This window comes from Carlito syrichta, unplaced genomic scaffold (assembly GCF_000164805.1).
Source record: "Carlito syrichta isolate Samal-C Ts95f unplaced genomic scaffold, Tarsius_syrichta-2.0.1 Scaffold311266, whole genome shotgun sequence".
In the NCBI taxonomy this organism is placed as follows: domain Eukaryota; kingdom Metazoa; phylum Chordata; class Mammalia; order Primates; family Tarsiidae; genus Carlito; species Carlito syrichta.
The window spans coordinates 44,167-70,046 of NW_007255362.1; the positions used below are offsets into that span (position 1 = coordinate 44,167).

Below are 25,880 nucleotides of genomic sequence, written 5' to 3' on the forward strand. Positions count from 1 at the left end.
GAGGGACACAGTATTATAGAGTAAATAAAGTGTGTTTTGGTCAAGGTATAAATTTCACATAGAGTGTGGTGAAGGTCTACTGTCAATGCCATGAGGAAGGTATGGGGATGGATAGAGGCTGTACATCCAAGAAGGCTTGGTCTTCATTAGGCAGGGTCCAGAGACCATTTTGTGGGATATGCACCTTATAAAATTTGGTAGGTTTTCTTTTAAAATAATACAAGATCAACATGAAAGTAAATACTTAAAAAAAACTATACGACAATTTCTAACAAGTGTTAAAACAATGGCAATTACAAGCAAAAATTACAAATTATATATATATTTATATGTATCTGTTTTTAAATTCACATTTATATGTATATATTTTTTAGTTCATAGAAACATCTTATGTAGCTGCATAATCTGAAGTAGAATGATGTGAACATCCAAGGTGAAGAGTATAATGGTTTTATTGCAAATCGAAACACCAAACTTTTGCAATTTTTACATAAACATGTAGCCATGTAACACATAACAAGAACCCAAGAGTAATCACTGTCTCATTCTAAGAGGCAAAAATGCAGACAGTTTTATGTTGTCTTTAGCATTTTTTTCATACAAGTTTTGAAAATAAACTAATTTTTCTAACATTTTTTCACAAAAATATTATTTCAAGTTAGAATAAATAATAGATTGGCTTCAGACTTTTTATTTAATTATATTCAGATAATTGTCATATTTAGCCAAATGGAGGCTTTTTATGATCCATTTTCAATCTCCCAGATTCTGGTCCATCTACTCCTAGCCATTTGGAATGACTTAGCAGTTGGCAGTTGGCATTTATAATATTGGAACTAGTCGGAACTATACTACAAATAAGCCAGATGATAAAGTTTGCTTGGTTTGAGATTAGTGACTATATATTTAGAGATAAAAATACCCAGAACAATGAGTTTGCTTTTTCTACAGTTTATACCAAACTAGATGGGTTCTTAAGCAGTCATCCTGGACTAGGTCTAGAGTGGCCAGACTGTGAATACAATGACTCTAAGCTGCCTTCCATGTGTGATTACACAGCTATATTAAGAAAACCCACTACTGGTAATGAAGTCAGCCAGAAGCCTGTCTGTTTTAAGAAACTATTGAAGGAAAGACACTCCCCAAAATGAAATTTTATGGAAATATAGAATGAACAATCCTGTTCAAGGCTACCAAAATTATTTTGTACATGCTGAGATGTTATTCATGCATTTGTAGACTATGTGCAAATGCTTCATTTACTTTATTTTTTGAATTTCATTCTGTTACATTGCAAAAGAAGCTATAGTTATAATATATCGCAAAGCATATCTATCTTTGGTTCTATGTTTCAGAAATTTTTTCCCCCAAAAAATAAGCATGGCAGGAAACAATAATTCAACTATCTTAAGAGACAATCTAATATTTAAAAAATTTAAGCAAAAAATATATTGATGTTTCCTGCAGACTTTTTTCTAGTTATCTTGCTTAATATCTAACACCAGTGCAATTTCAATATTAAAATAATTGTGCACACTCTATTTAACTTTTCAGAATGACACAAAAATGTCATTAAACAAAATAGCACTTTCCCCTGTAAGCCATTTGGGAATTATCCATTCTAAAAACATACTGGAAAGTAGAATTGCTTTCTTTTAAAATAATACAAGATCAACATGAAAGTAAATATTTCAGTAGAATTGCAGAAATATGTCAACTTTTAAAACTGTCTTTAAGAAACACAAGGAAAGGAAATAAAGATGTAACAATAGCCACAGATCCTAGAGATCGCCAAAAAAAGTGAACACATTACTCAATCTCTCCCATTTTCAGAAAATGTTTACATGCTATAAAGACTTGTTCAGAGATTTTTTAAAACTAAAATCTAGTAAAGCTTTCTTTTATAGTTTCAACTCAGAATATTTAACGAGCCTCATTTGTTACCGGTTTCCGTCTCTTTTCAAATATGATTTTTGCATCAAATAATTCTCTTTCTCTGTAGCCTAGAGATGGTCCTTTTAGATATTTTGCTTCAGCTGCCTTGTAATCTAACCCATCAACGGCAGAAATTGAACAAATAATTGCCTCTGGCAGAAGAACTTCTAGGATAAATTTAATTTTGTCATCTTTTATCAGAGTCAGCATTCTTTCATCTATTTGTTTGTAGATTTCTTGTAAATATTTTACCACTTCATCCAACTGATCTTCATCCTCTAAGTATGTTTCAATGCAAGGTGTGAACCTATTTGCATTCAAAAATGATTTCAGCCATCTGGATCCTTTTGTGCCTTTTAAAATGCCCAAAAGATGATTCTCAGCTCCCTTTGCATTTACAATGAAGTCCACTATGTTCTTGTTGGCTCGGTCCCGAGCAGACTTCATTCGGTCAGGGAGAGTTTTCTGGAAGGCCACTTTTTTGGCCTGGGAAGTCACAACCATTGGTTCCACAGTATCTTCATCATGTAGCTTTGGAAATAAGTTCCTAAAAGTATCCTGTTTGATTGCTTTTCTAATTGGATAACTAATGTCAGCAGCATAATATTCAAAGATAGAGCCTGCAAAAGAACCACAACCTATTCTAACTCTGTAGTCACAAATCAGTGAGATGCACCAGTCAATACTTTCACTATAATCCTCCCTGGCTTTATCTACTAGTTTTTGTTTCTCTTTACAATCGAAATTCTTTAATTTTCTAAAAGATACTCTAACACCTTTCTTTTCAGGATTCATGTTTGCTTCAATGAAAAGCACACTTGCTTTCCTCTCTTTGCGCCTGATGCTTTTTACCACTGCTGGCCAAAATGGATATTTTTTATATTGAAACCAGACTATCATTCCTGTTTCAAATGAACGTGGTTCATAATGAAAAAGTAATTGTGGAAGTTCTTCATCTTCTTCACTGTCATCCAATATAGAAGTATTAACACGATTTAGACACAATGCCTTGTCAGAAACAAGTCCTTCTTCCTCAAATTCATCAAAATCCAGTCTCTGAACATTTCTTCCACTATTCCTAAGAAGTGAATAATCAAAGACACAGTTAGAGGCATTAAATGAAACCTGGTGCTCCCATGAACAGCTCTTGGGGGATGTTGTGGCACCCATCTCTGATTCCATGGAAGGTTGATTCTGGCTGGTATCTAAGCATGGATTTGAGGGACCCTCTCCAGGATCTTCAACATTCTCTGAGAGGATAGAGCAGTCAGAGGAAACAGTTAGGGTCTTCGGGCAATCTTCTTCTTTTTCCTCTTTCAAAGTTTTGGGCTTAATATCTGATGGTAAAGATGAAGTAAACTTTTCATCTTTAACACATGTATCCTCCTTTTTGACTTTGAAATTCACGGACAAAACTGCTGCAATATCAATCTTTTTCTTGTTCTCTTTTTTATCATCATCTTCTGAAAGTGAAGGAAAATTTTGGCAGAGGTTGAAATTTTGTGATGGTTTTGTTTCCATTTCACTTGGAATAGTGCCAATGGTTGTATGTACCTGTGATTTATCATCACACAGGGAATCATCACTCTCTGAAGATATTAACAGTGATGTTGAGTTTTCATTTTCCTCAAGACACTCTGGTAAGTCCCCTTTGTACTTCTGATACTTTTTATGAGGTGGTGAATCAGGTGGTTTTTGTGGTACACTTTGAAATAGTGTAGTGGTCTTCTCTTTATCTGAAATGCTTGCTTCACTCAAATCTGTTCTTTCATTCAGAATATCCAGTGCCACTTTGAGTGATCTTTCATAGACAGTTTCCTCTGTGAGTGAAGCACTGACCTCTGATCGTAGTGAGGAGGCAATGGCTTCAATTTGTGATTTACTGAGGGTCTTTGTTTCTGTGGTGTCCACTTTAATTTTTTCATCTAGTGAAAGTATTTGAACTTCTAGGGAGAATGTCTTTTTTCTCTTATTATTTGATGACGTTTCAGATCTGGACAAAACTTTTGCTGGCCACAACTGGTCTTTCCAATTGCATAGGACATACTTGTCATCCATTATGATTTAGATTTGTGTAACAAAGTTTATTATCAGAGGTTGAAGTGTCTGGCTGTCTTTGTCACTGTTAAAGCAGGTCCTACCGAAACAAAACTCTTAACAAAGCCTCTTTTGTCTTAGGACCACCAAGGGTTTACAGCTTGTGTGGCCTGATCTCCTCCACCTCAATTTCCCAAGGATGCTTGAATATGTTATTTGAATAGGATGATACTGGAAAATACTGAAGTAGGGAAAAGGAGAAGAAGAAAAGTATTAGCAAATAAAATTATTTTGCAAAAATAGAATGTGAGCAATTGTAAATAGAGAAGAGATAAAATAAAAAAAAAACAATGCTCAGTGGGCATCAGAGGAAAAAATGCAGTATAATATAAGAGGGAATACAAACTGGTGATGTCATTTTATATTACCTCAAATTCAAGATCTTGCTCTTATTATTGCACATGCTTTTTAAGGAGTGAATGTGTGTACTTGTCAACACAGGTGGGGGAGAAAGCTTGTGGTAGCATGTCAGAAATTCTATTTCTGTTACCAGATACTCTGGTACTTTTGTACCCATAATGCTATATCTATGGCAGTGGGTCTCCAAACTTATCAGGCATCAGAATCATCTGGAGAACTGTTTTAAATTTCTAGGCCCCATACTGAAAGTTTCATTCAGAAGGTTTGGATTGAGCTCAAAATTTTGTATTTCTAAAAAGTTCTCAAGTGATTCTAATGTTACATATCCAAGAAGAAATCCTTGAAAAGTGGTATACTAGCTGAATATATACCTTTATCATTTTTAAGCTATAAGTGTCTCACTGTTCACCCAGAGCAGGCAAAGACAATAGGGACAGTATCTCCTGGACCCAGATAAATACACAATGACCTTATTAAAAGCATAAGCTTAGAAGACAGAAATTCACAATGGCTTCTATAACCACTTATTGGATAGGGTAGTTATCAAGGATTGGAGAGTCAGGCCATTGGCAGGTAGACACCTGTAATAGTCTCTTGCATGATTTCTTCATAATGGTTTAATCCATGAGATTCTTTCCCAAAACTAAAAGTACTGACCTTTAAATATAAAATTTTATCACTGCAGGCCAGGGAGCAAAATGAATTGTACTCCAAATTGAAAACCTAACATGATTTTATCATTAAAGTGGCTTTTAATTTAAAATGTCATGGTTGCAGAGCAAGAAGCAAAATACATTATTCCCTACATTCTCAACATGCTTTTACCATGAAATGTTTTGTGAATTGGTTGGAGTCTTACCTGCTGTCACATGGACTGTGGTGGGCCTGCCCAGCCCTGTGATCCAACTGTCTTGGATCACACCAAAAGCTTTACCCTGCTCAGCACTGCTGTGATTATACTGTCTTTCTGGGGCTCAACTGGCCATCACATGCAGACTGCCCAGGTCACGTGCTTCTTTTATTATTAACCTAGACTTTCAAAAAGGAAGGCAGAGAATCAAATCAACTAAATAGAAAAGCTGTAAAGAAATTTCACTACCAAAACTGTAATAGGCATGTCATTCTGAAACATAGAAATGAGGCAAAATCTCATCTGTGATATAGATTTGCTATGTTTATTTTTCTTCTTATTCTTATAATCTGAAATGCCCTCTAAAACACATATATGCTATTTGGTTCATATTGAAGGCATCTCTCTAGGAAAATATGAGGTAGAGACAAGACAGAAGGAAGGAAAAATTGCCTTATGTCTACTATAAGCCAGACTGTAGATTTGTTTGAATCTTCATCATGTGAATTTTTTCTTCTTTACACATACTTTTTTATTCAGTAGAATCACAATTACAAGGTACATGTTGTCTTATAGTCTATTAATACAAAATAGTTTTATTGCTTTTTTTTTTTTTTGCCTACTTCATAAAAATGATCACCTGGAGGAAAATGTAGACAATCTAGTAAATCTGGCAAGTGATGACAACCAGAACCAAAGCCTGCTCTTGAGTTAAAGGTAGGACCTCAATCACTACCAGATCCTTTTTTATGGGATAATGATTGGAACTACATTTAGCCAACCAGGTGCCTTCTCAAGCTTCTAGAATTATCTACGCTGAGTTTAAGGGTTTTTTAATGTGTGGGATTATAGCTACATGATACTGTCTTCAACTGCATGTTTTTGATTATGAAAATATTCAGAACATACTAAAAATTAAGAATATGTAGAAGGATATATGCAAAACAGTACAACTTTACAAATAACAAAATTGAATCTTTTCTATATATTTATAGAATTATTTTACATATATAGATAAATGTATATCATGCAAAACCAGCTTCAGACCCCACTCAAGAGTGTGGCTTGAATATCCCTGGAAATATTTTTCACATGATTTTTTAAAAAATTACTTTAAATTTGGTTTTTACAATTTTGTAACACTTGATTTCAATATTTTCCCTAAAGATGTAAAAAAAAAAAGTAAACAAATATATACAGTAATTCCTCTACATATGAATGAGTTCCATTCTGAGAGTGTGCTTGGAAGTTCAATTTGTTTATAAGTCCAGCAAAGTTAGACTGGGTACCCAACTAACACAATTGGCTATATAGTACTAGCTATATCACTACTGCTTTTATGCTTATTTTTGGATATCCTTGGTTTGAAATAAAGATACTGTACTACTGTACTTTATACAGTTCTGTAAAGTACACAAAAGTACAACCACTTGTAGAGGATGCATGGATATGACAATGTACACCTGACACATGAACTAACTTATATGACTGGACATACGAACACATGTTTACATCTTTGAAAATTTGCTACTTGAAGGTTCATGTGTAGGTGACTTAATGTATTAATAATTTTAAGACAAACAGTAAAGCCAGCCCCTGTCACTCCAACTATGCATATAATCCCATTAACACTTTCCAGATTTGATTGTATAAGGGGGGAACCAAAAAAAAAAAAACAAAAAAAAAACAGCGGAGTTTTTGCAGGGTGGGCCCTTTTAGTACAGCCTTCCCTTGCTAGGTAAGTGTTCAGGAATCCTTTGGCATCAGTGTACCAGCTGTGTTCTGCTTCAGTGAAATTTTTTTTTTTTGGAGATTCTTTCAACATGTTTGCCCATTTCATGATGGGTGATTTATGAGCACACTTGCTCACAATGTGCTGAGTGTTCAGCAGTTTTTGACCAAAACCGGCATGACCTCCAAGCTCCCAACCTCCCTGCTCACCTGATCTTATTCCTAGTGACTATTTTTTCCCAGATGAAAAAAGTTCTCAAAGCGAAACGTTTTGCTCATGTGGAAGAGGTGAAACAAACAAACAAAGGCAGAATCAGTAAAAGGCATCAAAATTGATGAGTGAAAAAAGTGTCTATAGGTGTATTGCATCAAATGGAGAGTTCTTTGAAGGTGGCTGAAGTTTAAACATATAAAAATAAATAATCAATTTTTAATTGAATTTTGTAGGTCCTCCCTCACACATATTGTAGTAACATACATTGATATACTAACATACATTTTTATTCTTAAGTGAGATCATATGATATGTGCTATTCTGTAATTTTTTTTACCTTATACTATTTCTCAAACATTTTCAAATCAATACATGTAGAAGTTTATTTTTCTATTCACCTGAAACACAAAGTACTCCAAGGATGTACCATGCCATGACCTTAAAAACTGCTTCTAGAAATAAAATCCTCTTGTTGTCTTACTCTTAAATTTAGATGATACATAAAAATATTTCTTGCCAAACATGGCCATATCTGTGGTCTGAAAAAATGAACTGTGAAGAGGACACATGCAAGAAATTGTAGTTGATACAGCAAGCATGCTACCTACTTGATTTGGTCCAGAAAAATTTCCACTATTAACAAAAGACAAGGGAGGTATGGAAGAGAGTCTGTGAGTGCCTATGTGTGTTTATGCATCTGAAACAAAATGAGTATGCTGTTTCAGCTTCATTTTTCCTTCATGATTATAAAAATAATCATTGGGAAATCTAAAGATGTTGAAATAGGTTAAAAATAATATTAAAATAGCACCTTGACCACACAGAAACACTCACTGTTATCACAGGAGTTTATTTTCTTCCATATTTTAAAAAATCACACAAATATACATGCATGCACAATGTGAAAATATTTTCACAACTACATACTTAATCACTTGCCCATGCTCATGTACATGTGACACATATAGTCTTATTACATACCAGTCAACTTAGGGGCATCCTCCCCATGTTGTCAAATACTTGTAACAGTTATTTTTCTGTGTAAATTAATACATGTTTAAAAATACAAACAATAACAGACTGTATAGCTATGTAAATATAGAATGCTAATTCAATAAATTAGCATGAATGACCATGCTGCACTGAAGCCTTAATTTGGAGGCTGTAATCTGATCACCCCTTTCTCCCACTGTAGACTTATAAAGCTTAGAAGATAAAAAATTCCAGATTATTCTTGCAAAACACCAGGAATTCCTCAAAGCCACACACCATTCCCACCACTACAAGAATGCTGTTCCTGGTTTTCTCATCTTCAATCTAGGGCCTTGAGAACTCACTAGAAAATAACTATATTTAAAATAGCCATTACCTTGAAGCTTCTTGTCAGCTTCAGTTTGGTAAAAGGCAGTTTCTCCCCCAAATCTGGTCAGACACAGCTCTTTTCCATATCACTCAGCCCCTGGCTGTGAAGAGGAACAGAAGGCCCCTCCCAGAATTAGAGGAAGGGTAACTGCAAAGGGAAACTGCTGAAGTGTTAAAAGTGGAGGAACACTCTTAAAAAAAACTTTAAAGTGAAATGGTGACTAGTGTGTTTAACTTCTATTCAAATTCTCAGGGTGCATTATCTCTTGAAGAAAGGACACATCTTTAAGCCAGTATGTCCACTGGGGCTCTAACATTAGAGTATGTAATGCTTTGTGCTATAAACAACCCCTACATTTCAGGAGTTCAATCCCCCAAAAGTTTATTTTGCTGATGTCAAAGTTCAGGGTAGGTCATCATGTGGCCAGAAAGGGGCAAGGTTCTTTGTTCCAAGCAGTCATTGAAGGACCCAATTTCTTCCATCCTATGACTATCCTCTTCTTAAGCCCTGAAATCCTTCACTGTATTTTTTTTGCATGTGGCTTGCTGTCTAAAGAAGAGGGAGAATTGAGAGTCCTATGGAAGGTTTTAGGAGTCAGATCTGGCAAACATCATTTCTGCCCAGAGTTTACTAGCCAAGACTTGGGTGTGAAGTCTCAACTACCATAGAAGCTGGGGAATGTAGTCTTTCTGTGACCCCAGGAAGAAAATGAAACAGTTTGGTGTCTATCAATAGGTTTTCCCTTTCAATATTTTATAGACATTTGTTACTTGTTTAATGCATTTTTTAGAATAACAGACAAGCAAGCACCATTTTCTAAAATCATCAAAGCCTTTCTCGAGATGAAGCTGCTATAAGCAACTACCATTTGGCACCACGCTCTGCCCTACCACCTCAGCACCGGGCCAGACACTGGCAGTTAGGGCTGCAGAGGGAGTTCAATGAGAAAGCCAGAGGCTGAGTTCCATTGGAGGAGACGAAACAGGTACTCCATCATCATCTTGAAACCAAGCAGGAAGGTGGTCCAGCAAGAACACCATGGAGCAAAAGACCAACTCCCTGTGGCTGATGAGCAAACTATATATCAATCTGGGATAGATCGTGAACCCAGAGGGAATATCTTAAAAGTACAAACCTTGGAGGGGCTGGATGAGTGTGTAGTCTCATGCATCTTGCCCCTGACACTGACCCAGCCATGGAACAAAGGGTGCAAACAGAAAATAACAAGGAAGACCAATCCAGAAAAGAGCAGTGAGGATACATATACATATCTATCACATCATCATATAGAATAGTGGTGGGGAGTAGGTGTCAGGGGGCCCACACCCCAGTCAAGAAACATTGTGACCTGCAAGTAGTAGTTGAATCTTAGCCCCACCCACCTACCACCTCATTTGACTTTCTGAAACTACAAGAGACAGCACAGCTTCCCACCACTAGGCCTGTTCCAAAATGGAACAAATTTGGAGGTCCTGCTCGGCAAAGATTGAGCAAACAACAGAAGTGAAAGCTCCTCCCACTACCACTGAATAACAAAATTAAAAAGAAGGAGGTCTGTCACAAACAAGGAAAAATTAACAGAGAAACAGAGGTAACCACCATAGTACCAAAGAGACAACACCCAAAACAACCAGACCTCAGAGTTGAAATAATTGAAATCCCCAATAACTGGCCTCAGAACATAGCAGGAATCAGGAAGTAGATGGAAAGAGTGAACAAAACTCAAGAAAGATGGGATGTGATACTGAAAGAACTTGTAACAGAGATTTGGGGCATAAAAACCTTTGTCTAGGAAATAGATAACAAGCTGACAAGCATAGAAGGCAGATTTAACCAAGCAGAAGAAAGAATCTCAAAGCTTGAGGACCAAAATGCAGAATTAACCCAATTTGTTAAAAAAAACATAGGAAAAAACTCAGAGAACATTCTCCAAAAAATGTGATCATATCAAGAGGCCGAACTTACATGTGATTGGTATACCTGAAACAGAAAGGAAAATGGAGAATGCCTTGGAGCAACTATTCCATGAGGTTATCCAAGAAAACTCCCCATCCCACCAGATATATGATGATCCAAACACAAGAGATTCAGAGACTCCCCACAAGACTTCAAATGAGAAGACCAAGCCCTAGATACATAGTAATTGGCCTACACAAAGTAGGTATAAAAGAAAAAAATTCTAAAAGCAGTGAGAGAGAAATGTCAGACTACTTACCAGCGAAGGCCAAAATAGCAGCAGACTTATCAGCAGAAACACTACAAGCTAGAAGGGACTGGAGGCCAATTTTCAAAGTTATCAAAGATAATTTCAACCAAGAATTTCCTAACCAGCCAAGCTCAGCTTCATCAATAATGAAGAATTAAAATCCTTCCCAGACATCCAATTCCAGAAAGATTATGCTGCTTCTAGACCAGCTCTACAGGAGATGCTTAAGAAGTTGTAGCATAGAAGAAAAAAAGTACCATACACCTTGCAAGAGTACAAGAAAACAGAGCCAAGAGAGCATACAATGCACCTGCAAAATTGAAAACACATACATATATCAATGCAAATGTTAAAAGAAAACAAAACAGCCTTATAAGAGTCCCATGACAGGAATAAGCTCTCACATTTCAATAATCAGTCTAAATGTGAATGGACTAAATGCAACCCTGAAAAGACATAAAATGGCAAAATATATATAAAAAAAGCAAGACCCAACAATATGCTGCCTCCAGAAAACACATCTCATGGTAAAGGATACCTACAGACTTAAAGTTACAGGATGAAAAATGAACTTTAAGTTGAACAGAAACCAAAAGAAGGCAAGTCACAATTTTAATATCAGACAAAACAACTTTCAAGCTTTCGAAAATTTAAAAAGACATGAAGGGATCCTACATAATGATAAAAGGTTCACTCCATTAACAAGAAATATCCATCCTAAACACATATGCACCAAACACAGGAGCACCAGGACTTATAAAACAACTACTGAGTAAACTAAAAGGATATTGACTCTAACACCATCATAACTGAGAACTTAAATATCCCACTAACAACCCTAAATAGATAATTGAGGCAAAAAGTCAATAAGGAGATCAGGAACTTCAACTTAACACTTGACCAACTGTATTTAATAGATACCTACAGAACACTCCATCCAAAAACCATGGAATATGCATTCTCCTCATCCTCACATGGAACATACTGCAAGATCAACCATATCCTCAGCCATAAATCAAGCATAAACAAATTCCATAAAACTGAAATAATACCATTCAACTTCTCAACCACGATGCAGTAAAAATAAATATCACCACCAATAAGACCACCCCCCAAAACACACAACTAAATGGACATTAAATAACACACAACTAAATGACTCCTGGGTAAACATGGAAATCAAGACAGGAATTAAAAGATTCCTGGAAACAAATGAAAACAAAGATACATTGTACCAGAATCTCTGGGATGCCATGAAAACAGTAATAAGAGGGAAATTTATTGCTCTACACACAATTATTAAAGAACCCCCCCCCAAACAGAAAGATCACAAATAAACAGACTAACCTCACACCTAAAAGAGTTGCAAAGGCAAGACCACCAGAACCCTAACTTGAGCAGCAGAATCCAGATCACCAAAATAAAATCCCAACTACAGGACATAGAAGACAAAAGTATCATAGAAAAAAAAACAAACCCAAAAAACAACAAGCTGGTTCTTTGAGATGAACCACAAGACAGATGGACCTCTAACCAGACTGATTAAGAAAAAAAGACAAAAAACCCAAAAAACACACTTAGGAATGCAAAAGATGAAATCACAACTGATCCTGAAGAAATTCAAAAGATTATCACAGACTACTACGCAAACCTGCATGGAAACAAATTTGAAAACCTCAATGAAATGGAGGACTTTCTGACATAACACAACCTCCCAAGGTTGAAACAAGAAGAAACTGAAATACTAAATAGACCAATAACAACCCAGGAAATCAGCTCAATCATATGAAAGCTATTTCCAAAAAAAAAAAAAAAAAAGGGCTGAACCAGATGGCTTCCCAGCAGAATTCTATAACAAAACATACAAGAAGAATTTGATACCAGTCCTATCAAAAGTATCTCAGGCAATCAAGATGGAATCCTCCCCAAATCATTTTATGAAGTTATCAAACCTGGCAAAGACCCAACAAGGAAAAATAACTACAGGCCAATCTAGATGAACATAGATGCAAAAATGGTCAACAAGATTCTAGCAAATTCGACCCAACAAACTCATCTCAAGCAAGAATCATCTACCATGAACCAGAAGACTTCATTCTTGAGATGCAAGGTTGGTTCAACATCTGCAAGACTATAAATGTAATTCAATACATCAACAGAAGTAAAAACAAGAGCCACATAATTATATCATTAGACACAGAAAAACCTTTTGACAAAATCCAACATCCCTTCTTGATAAAAACCCTTGAGCACTTAGGTACAGAGGGAACATTACTCAAAATACTCTATAAATGTGTGCTGAATGAATGGGTGAATTACTTAATGAATTTGAAATAGTTATGGACTTGGATCACAGGAAATTAAAAGATAATTCTGTACCTGGTTCTGCATCTATCTTTCCTCCCTCTCTTCCCCCCAATCTTTCATTTTTCTCCTATTTCTTCCTCTAGTATATAACATAATGTAATTATGAGAGTGAGTGACATCCCATTCCTTTTTCAAATTTCATTGAATAGAAGCAAGGTAACAGGTTCTATCCACACTCAAAGGGGAGGGGATTATACAAAGATTGGGTCACCTAGGGTGTTTCCACCACTGTACTCTATGACTCCATTTATGTGACATTTTCAAAAAGACAAAAGTATAGCTATAGTGAAAGCATGGTGTTACAGGTGTGGAAGGATGTGGTTATAAAGGAACAGCATAAGGAATTTGCAAGGGCAATGAAACTCTTGCAACTGTAGTCATGGTTTTATGAATCTATCTATATATATATTAAAATCCAGAGAACTATATACAAAAAAGGTCAAGTGAGCCAGGTGCGGTGGCTCAGCCTGTAATCCCGCGCTTTGGGAGGCTGAGGTGAGTGGATTGCCTGAGCCCGCGGGTTTGAGAACCGCCTGGGCAACTTGGTGAGACCTCATCTCTACAATAAATTAAAAAATCAGCTGGGCATAGTAGCGCGTGCCTGTAATTCTGGCTACTCAGAAGGCTGAGGCGGAAGGATCAGCGGAGCCCAGCAGGTTGAGGCTGCAGTGGTCAGGAGCAGTCACTGCACTCCAGTCTGGGCAACAGAGTGAGACTTCAACTCAAAATAAAAAAAATTTTTAAAAAGGTCAAGTGTAGTGTATGGTACTTCAGTGTATGATTTTAATGTATAGTAATTCAAATAATAAAAGTTTAAATGGGAAATGTGTTATAACCATTATATAAAAAGCAACTCTTTACAAGAATGCTTTAGAAACTATCTGCTTCTCCTATAGCATATTTAAAAACAAAAAATAACACCCATACATACATTTATTAAAAAGTACCAGTTTCGCTCCCACTTAGGATATAAAAAAATCATAAGAGAATATTGCCTATAACTTAACAATAATAAATATCTAAAAAATCATAACTTTCCTTGAGCCTATTGGGGAATTGAGTTAAAGTGAATTCCAAAGGGTGACCAGTCCTTTCAAAGAGAGACAAAGTATATGTATGGGTTCACCTTTGTCAGAGCATGAAAACAGAAGTGGCTGTCATACAAGCTGAGATTTTAGTGATTTTTTAAAGGTAAAGCACAGGATAGTTGCATCTGTATGGAGTATCTGGAGCCCCAGACACTTATATACTCACTGCCAAGTTCTTTTTTTACAGTCTAACCAGAAGCTCACAAAAATGCCTGGGCACAAAAAAGGAGACCTAAAAGAGTCCAAGTCACCATTGCAGGTATGCAGGAAGCAATCAGCTGTTGCTGAGGAACAGACACACAGCCCCACACAATTCTGTCCAAACCTTTCTATCATGGTGAACAAAAGACTTAAACAACTAGGGGTAGAACAGCAAATTCTCTCTTTCTGGACCCAGGTAAAAATCCATTGCTTCTGAAGAAGGGACAGAAGCTCAGAAAACTCATCTGCCTGGGGAGGGAGAGATAGGAAACCCTCCCTCTCCAGGACAAAAACAGATCTATTGCTGTTGGGGGGAAAGCAGAAAACCCGCCCAGCCTTGAGTAAACCCTCTCAGGTTTAGGCTCCTACCTGAATCAAAAGCAGTGGTCAGCTATTGCAGAGAAATGGGAAGAAAATAATCTCTCACCAAATACCAGCCTAGATGAAAATCAGAGGTTAGCTGGCATGGAGAGAGGCAAGAACACGAGAAAGTTCCACACTTAAGATCCAGGTTCATAAGGCCTCCCTAAGTTTGAGGCTAGATAGGACAACAGACAATATTTCCTGCCTCACTAGGAGCCTAGCACCTAATAATAAGAGCAGCCTACTGCTGTGAAGTGAGCAAGATCATTAAGAGAGACCCTCTTTTGGTGGCACAGATATTGAAAAAACTATTGAAAACTGAGGGTGGAGCATCAATGAGGAAAATCCTCTGGTACTCCAGCCTCCAATTGAAGCACAAATAATGTAAGTTATGTGAGTCAGAAGATAATGAAATGAGAAAGTGAGGGAACAATCTCCAACATATTTTATACTACCAGCATTAACCTGATATCAAGCCCAGAAAAAAATAACAAAAAAAATTATAGACCAATATCGCTCATAAACATAGACAGCGGAACTCTTAACAAAATGTTATCAATCAGTCAATAATATAGAAAATGGATAATGACCAAATACAGTTTATCCTGGCAATGTAAGGATGGTTCAATATTTGCAAGTCAATTAATGTAATTCAGCAAATCAACAGACTAAAAATGATAACAAATAAATAAAAATCAATTGGTGCAAAAAAAAGAAAACACTAACAGGCAACCCCCTTGGGTCCCCTCCCACTGTGGGAGCTTTTCTGTCCTCTTAATAAATCCTGTTTTCTGAAGAAAAAAAGCATTAACAACATTCCACAAACATTCATGATAAAAACACTCAGCAAAGTAAGAATTAAATGGATCCTCCTTAACCTGACAGAGGTCCTCTACTACAAAACAAAGCAAAACACTGCAATTAATATCATACTTAAAATAATGAAACATGGAATTTTTTCCTTTAAAATCAGAAACAGACAAATATGTCTGCTTTCACCACTTGTATTAAATGTTATACTGAAGATTCTAGGCAATACAATAAGGCCTGAAAAATAAATTAATGACATATGGATTGGAAAGGAAGAAAACTATATTTGCAGATAACATGATTATCTATGTAGAAAATTCCAGCAAATCGACAAACAAAATTGATAAATGGGACTTAGAAACTTCTTTCAAAACAGAACAATGAGACCTAATCAGTAAGTTTAATAATATTGCTAGATTCAAGGTAAATAAAAACAATTTTATTTCTACATAATAAAAATTGTAAGTTGATGTTTTTAAAAAGTACCGTTTATAATACCATTAAAATCCAGAAAATTCTTTTTTTTTTTTGAGTTGGAGTCTCACTCTGTCGCCCAGACTGGAGTGCAGTGGCCGCTCCCGGCCACCGCAGCCTCGACCTGCTGGGCTCCGGCGATCCTTCCGCCTCAGCCTTCCGAGTAGCCGGAATTACAGGGACGCACTACCATGCCCGACTAATTTTTTGATTTATTGTAGAGGTCTCACCTGCCCAGGCGGGTCTTGAATCCGCGGGCTCAGGCAATTCACTCACCTCAGCCTCCCAAAGGTGCAGGATTACAGGCTGAGCCACTGAACCTGGAAAAATCCAGGAAATTCTAAGGAAGATAACTATGAGCAAGATTTGTATGCTGAAGACTTCAGTACACTAATGAGAGAATTAAAAAGGATCTAAGTAAATGGTGAAGTATATCATGTTCTCCACTAGTTTTAGAATGTGCCATCTCCCTTGAACATATCTACTACAGTCTCAATCAAAATTCTAGTACAATTTTTGTAGAAATTGAGAAGATAATTCTAAAATATATACAGAAAAGCAGAGAAACTAGAATAGTCAGATCAATTTTGAGAAGAGATGTAAGTTGGAAGATTCACACTATCTGTTTTCAATTCTACAGTAAATAAGACAGTGTTACTGGCATAGAATTGAGCTATACCAACGGAACACAAATAGACCAGCAAATATGAACAATATATTTTTGGCAAAAGTAATTAAATGAAGAAATGACAGTCCTTTCAACAAATGGTGTAGGAACAACTAGACAGGACATGCAAAAATATGCATCTTGATCTCTTAGGTAAGGCCATATATAAAAATTAACTCAAAATTGATTATTAACCTAAATATAAAACCAAAAATTATAATATGTAGAAAAAACAAAGTAGAAGATGTTTGAGACTTTGGTCTAGATCTAGGATACAATAAGCATGGACCATAAAAAAATTGATAAATGGGACTTAGAAACTTCTTTCAAAAAATCAATAATAAGAAAACACAGAGTGGAAGAAAATATTTTCCAAACACATAACTGATAAAGAATTTGTATCTATACTATATAAACAACTCTCAAAATTCAATAATGAGCTAACAACCCAACAAATAAAGGAACAATTTAAAGAGACACTTCATCAGAGAAGATGTATGAATGGCAAATGAACATATGAAAAGACAATTAGTAATTAACTATGTGCAAGTAAAATTATAATGGGACACCATTAATAGCTTTGTAAGAATAGCTAATATTAAAAATTTTAAAAAATCCTGGCAGTATCAACTTCTGGCAATAATGCAGAGCAAATGAAACTCTCATACATTCATTACTGGTGGAAATACAAAATGTGACAGCTGCTTTAGAAAACAGTTTTGCAGTTTCTAAAGTAGTTAAACATATACTTTATCATAAAACCAAGAAACTCCATTCCTAGTGTTTACCCAAGAGAACTGAAAACTTATGTATACACAAAGACCTGCTGTGGAATGTTTAAAAACTTTAATCATAATCGCCAAAAACTATAAATTTCCTGGTGAATGAATAATCAAATTAAAGAACATCCATACAACAGAATACCTCTCAGTTATATTAAGAAATAAACTACTGATACATGCAAGTACATGGGTGAATATTTTAAAAATATATATGATAAGTGAAAGAAACCAGACACAAAAGAAACTGTACTCTTTAAGATTCCATTTACATGACATTTGGGAAAACGAAAAACTAGAGGGACAAAAATCAGATCAGTGGTTGCTGGGAACTGGGACAGAGAGAAGGTAGTGGGGGCAGAAGGGAACATTTTGGAGTTACAAAAATATTCTATAGCGTGATTGTGTTGGTAGTTATATGACAGTATATGTTTGTCAAAGCTCATTAAACCATACAATTAAAAGAGTAAATTTAATACTATGTAAAGTGTAACTCTTTAAGCCCAAGTCTTTAAAAGGCATCTAATCAGAATATGACCTATATAAAACATTTGTATTTTACTGTGAGAGTCATGGGGATACGTGGGATTTGGATTTGTACTTTGGATCAATGATTATCAGAGAAGGTTATTTTTTTCCACAAGGTAAGTATAAAACTATCCTCTGGAGTGCGGAAATAATATATTAAAACTTCAAATTATTTTTATCTCCTCTATTAATTTTTATAGCTTGTACTTCTGAATTTGCTTTAAAGCATGGGAGAGAATCTAAGACACTTGATTTTGGACATAGTTTTAAAACTCTTTCTATAAATATATATCTTCGCTAAATACTTCTTTCATTGAGAGTCAGTTAACACAGGACATGTCTCAAGAAACCAGATAACATCAGCATTCTACAGGGCATGAAATTTATACCTATTGGCAGAGGCTTTAACCACATTGAAGTTCTCATATGCCACCCAACCACATGAATGGAAAGGGAGGAAAGAGGGAGAAAAAAAGTGAGGAAGAAAGGATTAGAAGCCAAAATGCTACAATCTGGAGATTGTGATCCAGTTAAAAATATATCCCCAGTGAAAAGCAGAAGCTGCATAACATTGAGTGAGGGGTGGGTGGGTTATAGCATAAACACATGTTGATATTTTTAGTTCACGTTGTCTATATAAAGAGTGGAAATATTCCAGTTAGAACACTCCCAAATATTATGAGAGGGCAATGGGCATTGTTAAAGCAAGAAATCCTAGACATTTAATAGATATTAAAAATATTAAATGATCCCTAAGGCATAGGCATAGAAAAATAACTGAATCTGGCTGTAAACAAAGAGCTCAATCTTATTATTATTATTATTTTTGAGTTGGAGTCTCACTCTGTCGCCCAGACTGGAGTGCAGTGGCCGCTCCCGGCCACTGCAGCCTCAACCTGCTGGGCTCCGGTGATCCTTCCACCTCAGCCTTCTAAGTAGCCGGAATTACAGGCATGCACTACCACGCCCGGTTGATTTTTTGATTTATTGTAGAGATGAGATCTCGCTGTCCAGGCGGGTCTCGAACAAGGTAAGTATAAAACTATCCTCTGGAGTGCGGAAATAATATATTAAAACTTCAAATTATTTTTTATCTCCTCTATTAATTTTTATAGCTTGTACTTCTGAATTTGCTTTAAAGCATGGGAGAGCATCTAAGACACTTGATTTTGGACACAGTTTTAAAACTCTTTCTATAAATATATATCTTCGCTAAATACTTCTTTCATTGAGAGTCAGTTAACACAGGACATGTCTCAAGAAACCAGATGACATCAGTATTCTACAGGGCATGAAATTTATACCTGTTGGCAGAGGCTTTAACCACATTGAAGTTCTCATATGCCACCCAACCACATGAATGGGCTCAGGCAATCCACTCACCTCAGCCTCCTAAAGGCGCGGGATTACAGGCTGAGCCACCGAGCCCGGCTTCAATCTTATTATTAAGGTCCACTGGCCAAATGTCAGCCCACCTGAAGAGGAAAAACGTAAGAAAAGAACTTGCTAAGATTGACCAGGCTCGGTGGCTCTGCCTGTTATCTCAGCACTTTGGGAGGTCAAGACGAGTGGATTGCCTGAGCCCACGGGTTTGAGACCAGCCCAGGCAACTTGGCGAGACTTCATCTCTATAATAAATTAAAAATTAGCCAGGTGTGGTAGTGTGCGCCTGTAGTTCTGGCTGCTTGGAAGGCTGAGGCAGAAGGATTGCCGGAGCTCAGCAAGTCGATGCTGGGGTGGCCATGAACGTGCCACTGTACTCCAGCCTGGGCAACACAGTGAGACTCACTCCAGCCTGGGCAACACAGTGAGACTCAAACACACACACACACACACACACACACACACACACACACACACACACACAACCCCCCAAAAAAACACAAAAAACAAACAAACAAGCAAAACTTACTAAGGATCAGCATCCCAAGTACAGAAAAAGGTAAGCCAGATAATGAATCAATGCCAAGGTCAAAGGGACTCTATAATCTCTGGTCAAATATATATGCATAAAATAGAAGGAAAAAATTATCAACCGCTGACCTAGAGCTCACAAGGGGATAACACTATCATGTTTGGATTTTGTATTTCCCAGGCAATGCTAAAATCTACACATGCCAATGGATAAAACTACTAGGAGTCAAGACACAGAATGATGGAATGGGAAACTTTTTTTAAAAAATTGTTATTTCAAAGATGTGAGGTACAATTCAGTGTTAGGTATACAGATGGTCATTATAAGGTGAAGTTTGGGCCTCCCTTTGGCCCCTACTTTGCCTGGTTTGGGATCAGTTACTTTATTGATGAAGAGTACTCCCGCTTCCTCCCCTGACAGTTTCCCATCACTGCCAATCCATTTCTTATAGTATTACAATAATTGTTCAGGGTCTGCTTATGAGTGAGAACATGTGGTACTCAGTTCTTTGTTCCTATGATAGATCACTGAGCATTACAGACTCTAAACCCATCCAAGTTTCTGCAAAGTTCATAATTTTGCCCTTTTATGACCACATAATATTCCACCGTGTATATGTACCAGATTTTTAAATCCAGTCTACTTTTGATGGGCAGAATAGTTGGTTCCATGTTTTTGCTATTGTGAATAGTGCTGCAATAAACATGTGCATGCAGGTATCTTTTTTGTAGAATGATTTGAGTTCATGAGGACCTCATAACTCCATCATTACAGTGCACAAAGAAAGCTCTACTATGCTCTGAGTATTCAAGAAGAGAGACTAACCTGTAGTGTCCTTCCTCGCATTAACAAGCAAAGAGGAAGACCTATCTGGGGTGCCCTGGGGAAATCAAAAAAAAAAGTCCCTCTTACCCTGTCACTCTCTTAGACACCTGTAGAAAAAGATTTGGGCAAGACCAAAATTTTTCCTATTACCACTCTAAATAAAGGTACTTACCAGTTTTTTTTTAAATGGGAGGATATGAAAGATTGTTAAAAAATCCAGTTTCTAAACCTCAGAGTTTCTCAGGCAAGTATTATGGCAGGGTTGTTAGATATTCCAAGTTCTCAAGTAGACAGATACCCAGACATGAGTTTAGGACCAAGTTGTAACTTTACTAGCAAACTGGAGGAACAACTGGTATTACCAGATATTAAAATATATTACACAATTTAAATAATACTTTGAAGTTCAGTGACAGTTTAAGTGTATAACAAGAGGTAGATATAAACACAGGAAAGCAACGGAAAAGAAAAAATTTCAAAGCATAGAATATCTGAATATACACATGATTTATTGGTATATCTGGATATAGACTAGAAATCAATCAGTGAACACTCAATCATCTAAAATATCCTTAGTTCATTTGTTTGTGTTTGACTGTTTAAACCAGAAAGGCAGTGATTTTAGAGGACCCTATTACCTTAGGGCCACTAAAATCAATTTCTTCTTCTGTGGCTTATTTATCTCTCTCTGAAAACTCACAGGGAAGTTTGAATAAATAATTTCAAATGAACGTTACTACCTGATACTCATTTAAAGAAAAGACAAAAACAAAAAAAGAGAATAAACAAAAGAATTTCTTCTGTCATAGGCAAAGAAAGGTGGATAATGAAAATGGAGAAGACATACCAAAAAGATGAATAAATACTGGGCACCACACAGGGAAACACAGTACGGTTGGGAAAAGTATTTTAAAATTCAGGAAAAGAGAAGTAGTTTTACAATGCCCCAATCTGTGCCTTTAATGGAGTTATCACATATAAGGAATGAATGTGATGTGTGTGCTTATGGACGTGTGGTGGGAGATGGGCAAGGAAAGTTGGGGACACTATTCCTGTTACTGAATATTTTTGGACTTTGGTGCCTCTTAACATTTATTCTAGGGGAATTCTTTCGACTCTTCTAAGGTGCTATTGCTGCCCTATCTACCCAAGGCAATCAGACACAGATACCGGTGTCTGTACTTCTTGGATCAATCCAGACAGCAGCATAATGACCACATTAAGATGATGTGTTTAGGAATCACAGATATGGAATGGCTGTCATGGCTACCCATTGCACAGGACTGTTTTCAAGGATTTCTTGAGTCAGGCAGTTGGGTTGGACCGTAATATCTTCCATAAGTAGACATCATTATGACTGTTTGAATAATTTCTTTATAGGGGCTTAGCATATTTAATTCTTTCCCAGTATTAGAATTTGTGGTTTTTAATTTAAAATGTTATGGCTACTGAACCAGAAGCAAAATAAATTATATTCTGGATTCTCAACTTAGCATGTTTTTACCATGAAATGTTTTGTGAAATGAGATGAATCTTACCTGTCGTCATGCAGATTGTGGTGGGTATGACCCTGTGATACAGCTGTCTTGATTCTCACTCCAACAGCTTGTCCAGCAGGACCTTTATGTTGCTCGGCACTGCTGTGGCTGCACCGTCTTCCTGGGGCTCAACTGGCATCACATGTAGATTGCCCAAGTCACATGCTTCTCTGATATTAACCTATACTGTCCAAAATGAAGGCATGATATCAAACCAAGTAAATGGAAAAAATACAAAGAAATTTCCCTACCAGAACTCTAGCGGGTAGGTCATCCTGAAACATAGGAATGAGGAGAAATTTCATCCATGATGTAATGCCATGTTTATTTTCCTTCGTGTTCTTATGGAATACTCTTTGTGTCATTGGGTTTATGCTTAAATCTCATTCTTCAGGAAAATTTCTAAGAGGAGACAAGCTGACTTGTGTCTACTATGGGTCCGACTGTACGTAGCAGAACATTTTATAATTTGTTTGAGTCAACACATCCGTTTTGGGGTGGGGCTTTTTATTTGGATGGAATTTCAATCACACTCTATATGCTGTCTCATAGTATGCTAATGTAAAACATGTTTCATTGCTTCACTTCATAAAAATAGTTGTCTGGAGAAAATTTAGGATATCTGACAAGTGCCATCTTGTGACCAGAGTCAGAACTGTCACTCAATGTCCTTGTGGGAGAAGGGCCGGAACATGCCAGCCAACAGCTTTCTCAGGCTTCTAGAATACACCATGCTCAAATTTAGAGTTGTTATGCATTACACAAAAAATGGAATCTGAATGTCTTCACCTCCAACAGTCAGATTAAAAAAAATTGTGAGTTTACTGAAAAAAGTGAAGTTACAAAAAATATAAAACATAATTCATTACTTTAGACATTATTTCTCATATATTTTCCATGTTTTTCTTTACATAAATACACAAATCAATATAATTTCAAATCAACTTTTTATCCTGCTCAAGCTCATGGTTTAAACATTTCTCCATACTAATAAGTATTTTCAATGTGATTTTTAGTGAATCACTTCAAATGCAATTTCCCCCCAACTTTGGAACATTTTATCTCAATCTTTTTTCTTATGTTGTGAAGATATGACTAAATATGTATTAAGGATTCTTTTTAAATAGAGACGATAAAACTTTAGTTTGTCCTGTCTCTCGACACAAATAATTAGCAGCCTGTTTTATATACATATATTTTTTCTGATTTGATACACATATTGTATTAACATAATCTTTTACCTTTAAATGACATAATACGGTGCTGCCATTCTGCAATTTGCTTTTTCTTTACTATTTTCATCTTTTCAAATCACTAAAAGTTCATACTTTTGTTAGCTATATAACATTCTGTTGTATGGCTGCACCAGACTACATAACACTTTTTAAACTGCTTATAGAAATAAACCAAATCCTCTCTGTTTCTTATTCTTAAACTTAGATGACATTGAAAAATGGTTCTGGCTGAGCACAGCATACCCGTGGCCTGAAAGGAGGGGTTTCAGGGAAGACATATGTAGGGCTGTAGTTGACACAGCAACCCAAGACTACCTGCTTTTTCAGATCCAGGAAAAGTTCCACTATTGGCAAAAGACAAGAGAGGTCTGGAAATACGTCGTCGGTGTGTGTCTATGTGTGTTTATGTATTTGAAACAAAATGGGTATGCTGTTTTAGCTTCATTTTGCTCTTTTAACTATACAAATTCTCATGGAATAAAGCAATTCCAAAAATGCTGAAGTCAGTGAAAGATTTTAAAAACCTTAGTAACTGAACTCTCAGAGATGCTAACTGTTAACACACAGTGTCTGTGTCGTTCACTTTATATGTTTACATTTTTCTATCCATTATTTTTTGGGGTAGATAAGTGAACCAAAATATGATAAAATATGTATCAAAGATAGAATGCCATTTAAAAAATTAACAGGAACAGCATGTCACACTAAAGTCTTAATTTAGAAGCTGCAATCTGATCGCCCGTTCCCACCCTAAAGACTTTAAAAATATCGGGGCAACAAAAATTCCAGGGAATTAATTCCGTCCCAATAACAGCAATTCAAACAAAATCATATTCCATTCCCACCTCTCCCAGGCAACAATCTCTGTTTATTTTTTTTTTTCCCACTTTATCACCAAGGCCAGAAGAAATTACCAGAAAATAACTAGCTTTAAGACAGCCATTACCTTGAAGCTTCTCGTCAGCTGCAGCCTCCTGAAATGCAGCCCCTCCCCCAAGACTGGCTGGGCACAGCTCCTTTCCAAGCGGCTCTGAGGAGGCTCCGCCCTCTCCCCGTGATGGGCAAAGCTGGGGGCCTTTCCCTCAATTAGAGGGAAGAGAATCGCCAAGTTAAACTGAAACTTCCTTAAAGCGAGAAGATAGTCACTTTTAAAACACCTGAAAGAACAAGGGTGAATGATTTGCTGGGGGAGGGGAAGGTAGAAATGAGTGCGTTTATCATATAATAAAGACCCAGTGAAAAGTATCTTTTACATGTTCTTCATCTCTATTCCCTTTATTCTACAAATGATTTTAAGATCCAGCTGCTCAAGCTCTATTTAAAAGGAGTCCTAGGTCCTTGTTTGTGATTGCAAATAATGAATTAATACATTATTTTACAGATAATTAAATCCTTGCAATTATAATACTTCTGGCCCTGTGACATGTTACGTCTCTCCTTTTATTCAGGTCTTCTCATTCACCCTTCAGAAAGTGTCATAGCATTTTCAATTAAAGTCATTTCTAAACATAAAACATCAACCAAAATTATTAAAGAGATATATATTTGAATACACTGAAACTGAAAACAAACAATACTATCCATGGTAAAAACACATGAACTAAATTTGAAAACAGAAGAACAAACCTGACGAAACTGTTTTCACTACAAAAATACTTCTAATCTAAAGTATCTCTTACACATTAACGAGAAATAAATGAGAAAGATAAAAAAGGACAGAAGACATAAATAGACACTTCAAAATGTTCAGAGGAAATAATTTTTCCCCACTCCTGATATTTATTTCGTTGAGAGCAAGCTTATACAGTACAACTACAAGAATTTCTGTCCTCTTCTATACAGTTGCAAACCTCTAGGCTGTTTGGAAAGATTTGCTTAAATGTGAAGTTCTGTGGTCCATTTAATACTCACAGTAATCAATGCACTGCAACTTACCTTCCCCCTTGTAGTAAAGGTGACATTTTGGCTTTCATCTGCAACTCAATTTGTTTTGTATCAACTTATTAAATTTGTTCAGTGGAGAAAGGGATGTGCTATTTACTGGGGTCCCTCAAAAACTGAAACATTTAAAATAAAGGTAAAACCGACCGTAACATAAAAAATACATTTTTCTACCTAATTTGACTGACAAAAAAAAGCAAAGAAATAATACAACAAATGGTCATAAAGGGATCAATAAAATGGACACTCTCATTCACGTTCAAGGTCACAAAGCTGGGAAGAGGGCAAGACAAGATCAGAGACAAAGTCTACCTGACTCCAAAACAGGAGGTACACTGTCTCTCCACAGTACTCACAGGCTTGGAATCCTGTCTCTGGTAGAACCAGGGATGA

General features: G+C 36.3%; 1 protein-coding gene across 3 annotated transcripts; it reads right to left on the reverse strand.

Moving 5' to 3' along the window:
• Positions 1-434: 434 nt before the first annotated feature.
• MUM1L1 (MUM1 like 1) lies at positions 435-24,514 on the reverse strand. 3 transcript variants are annotated; one of them, XM_021717851.1, is made up of 3 exons: positions 24,493-24,514; positions 22,312-22,497; positions 435-4,213 (listed from the first exon to the last, which is right to left on the reverse strand). In XM_021717851.1, exon 3 carries the CDS (start codon positions 3,991-3,993, stop codon positions 1,924-1,926), a length of 2,070 nt encoding a protein of 689 aa, XP_021573526.1. In that variant the 5' UTR covers positions 3,994-4,213; positions 22,312-22,497; positions 24,493-24,514; the 3' UTR covers positions 435-1,923. The 3 variants fall into 3 exon arrangements, with proteins under 3 accessions (XP_021573526.1, XP_021573524.1, XP_021573525.1); XM_021717849.1 differs by lacking the exons at positions 22,312-22,497; positions 24,493-24,514 and adding exons at positions 5,252-5,426; positions 7,184-7,214; XM_021717850.1 differs by lacking the exons at positions 22,312-22,497; positions 24,493-24,514 and adding exons at positions 5,252-5,421; positions 7,184-7,212.
• Positions 24,515-25,880: the final 1,366 nt, after the last annotated feature.

Bases quoted from the DNA above. Each gene is read 5' to 3' on its own strand.
- MUM1L1 (XM_021717851.1), bottom strand. From the start codon at position 3,993: ATGGATGACAAGTATGTCCTATGCAATTGGAAAGACCAGTTGTGGCCA.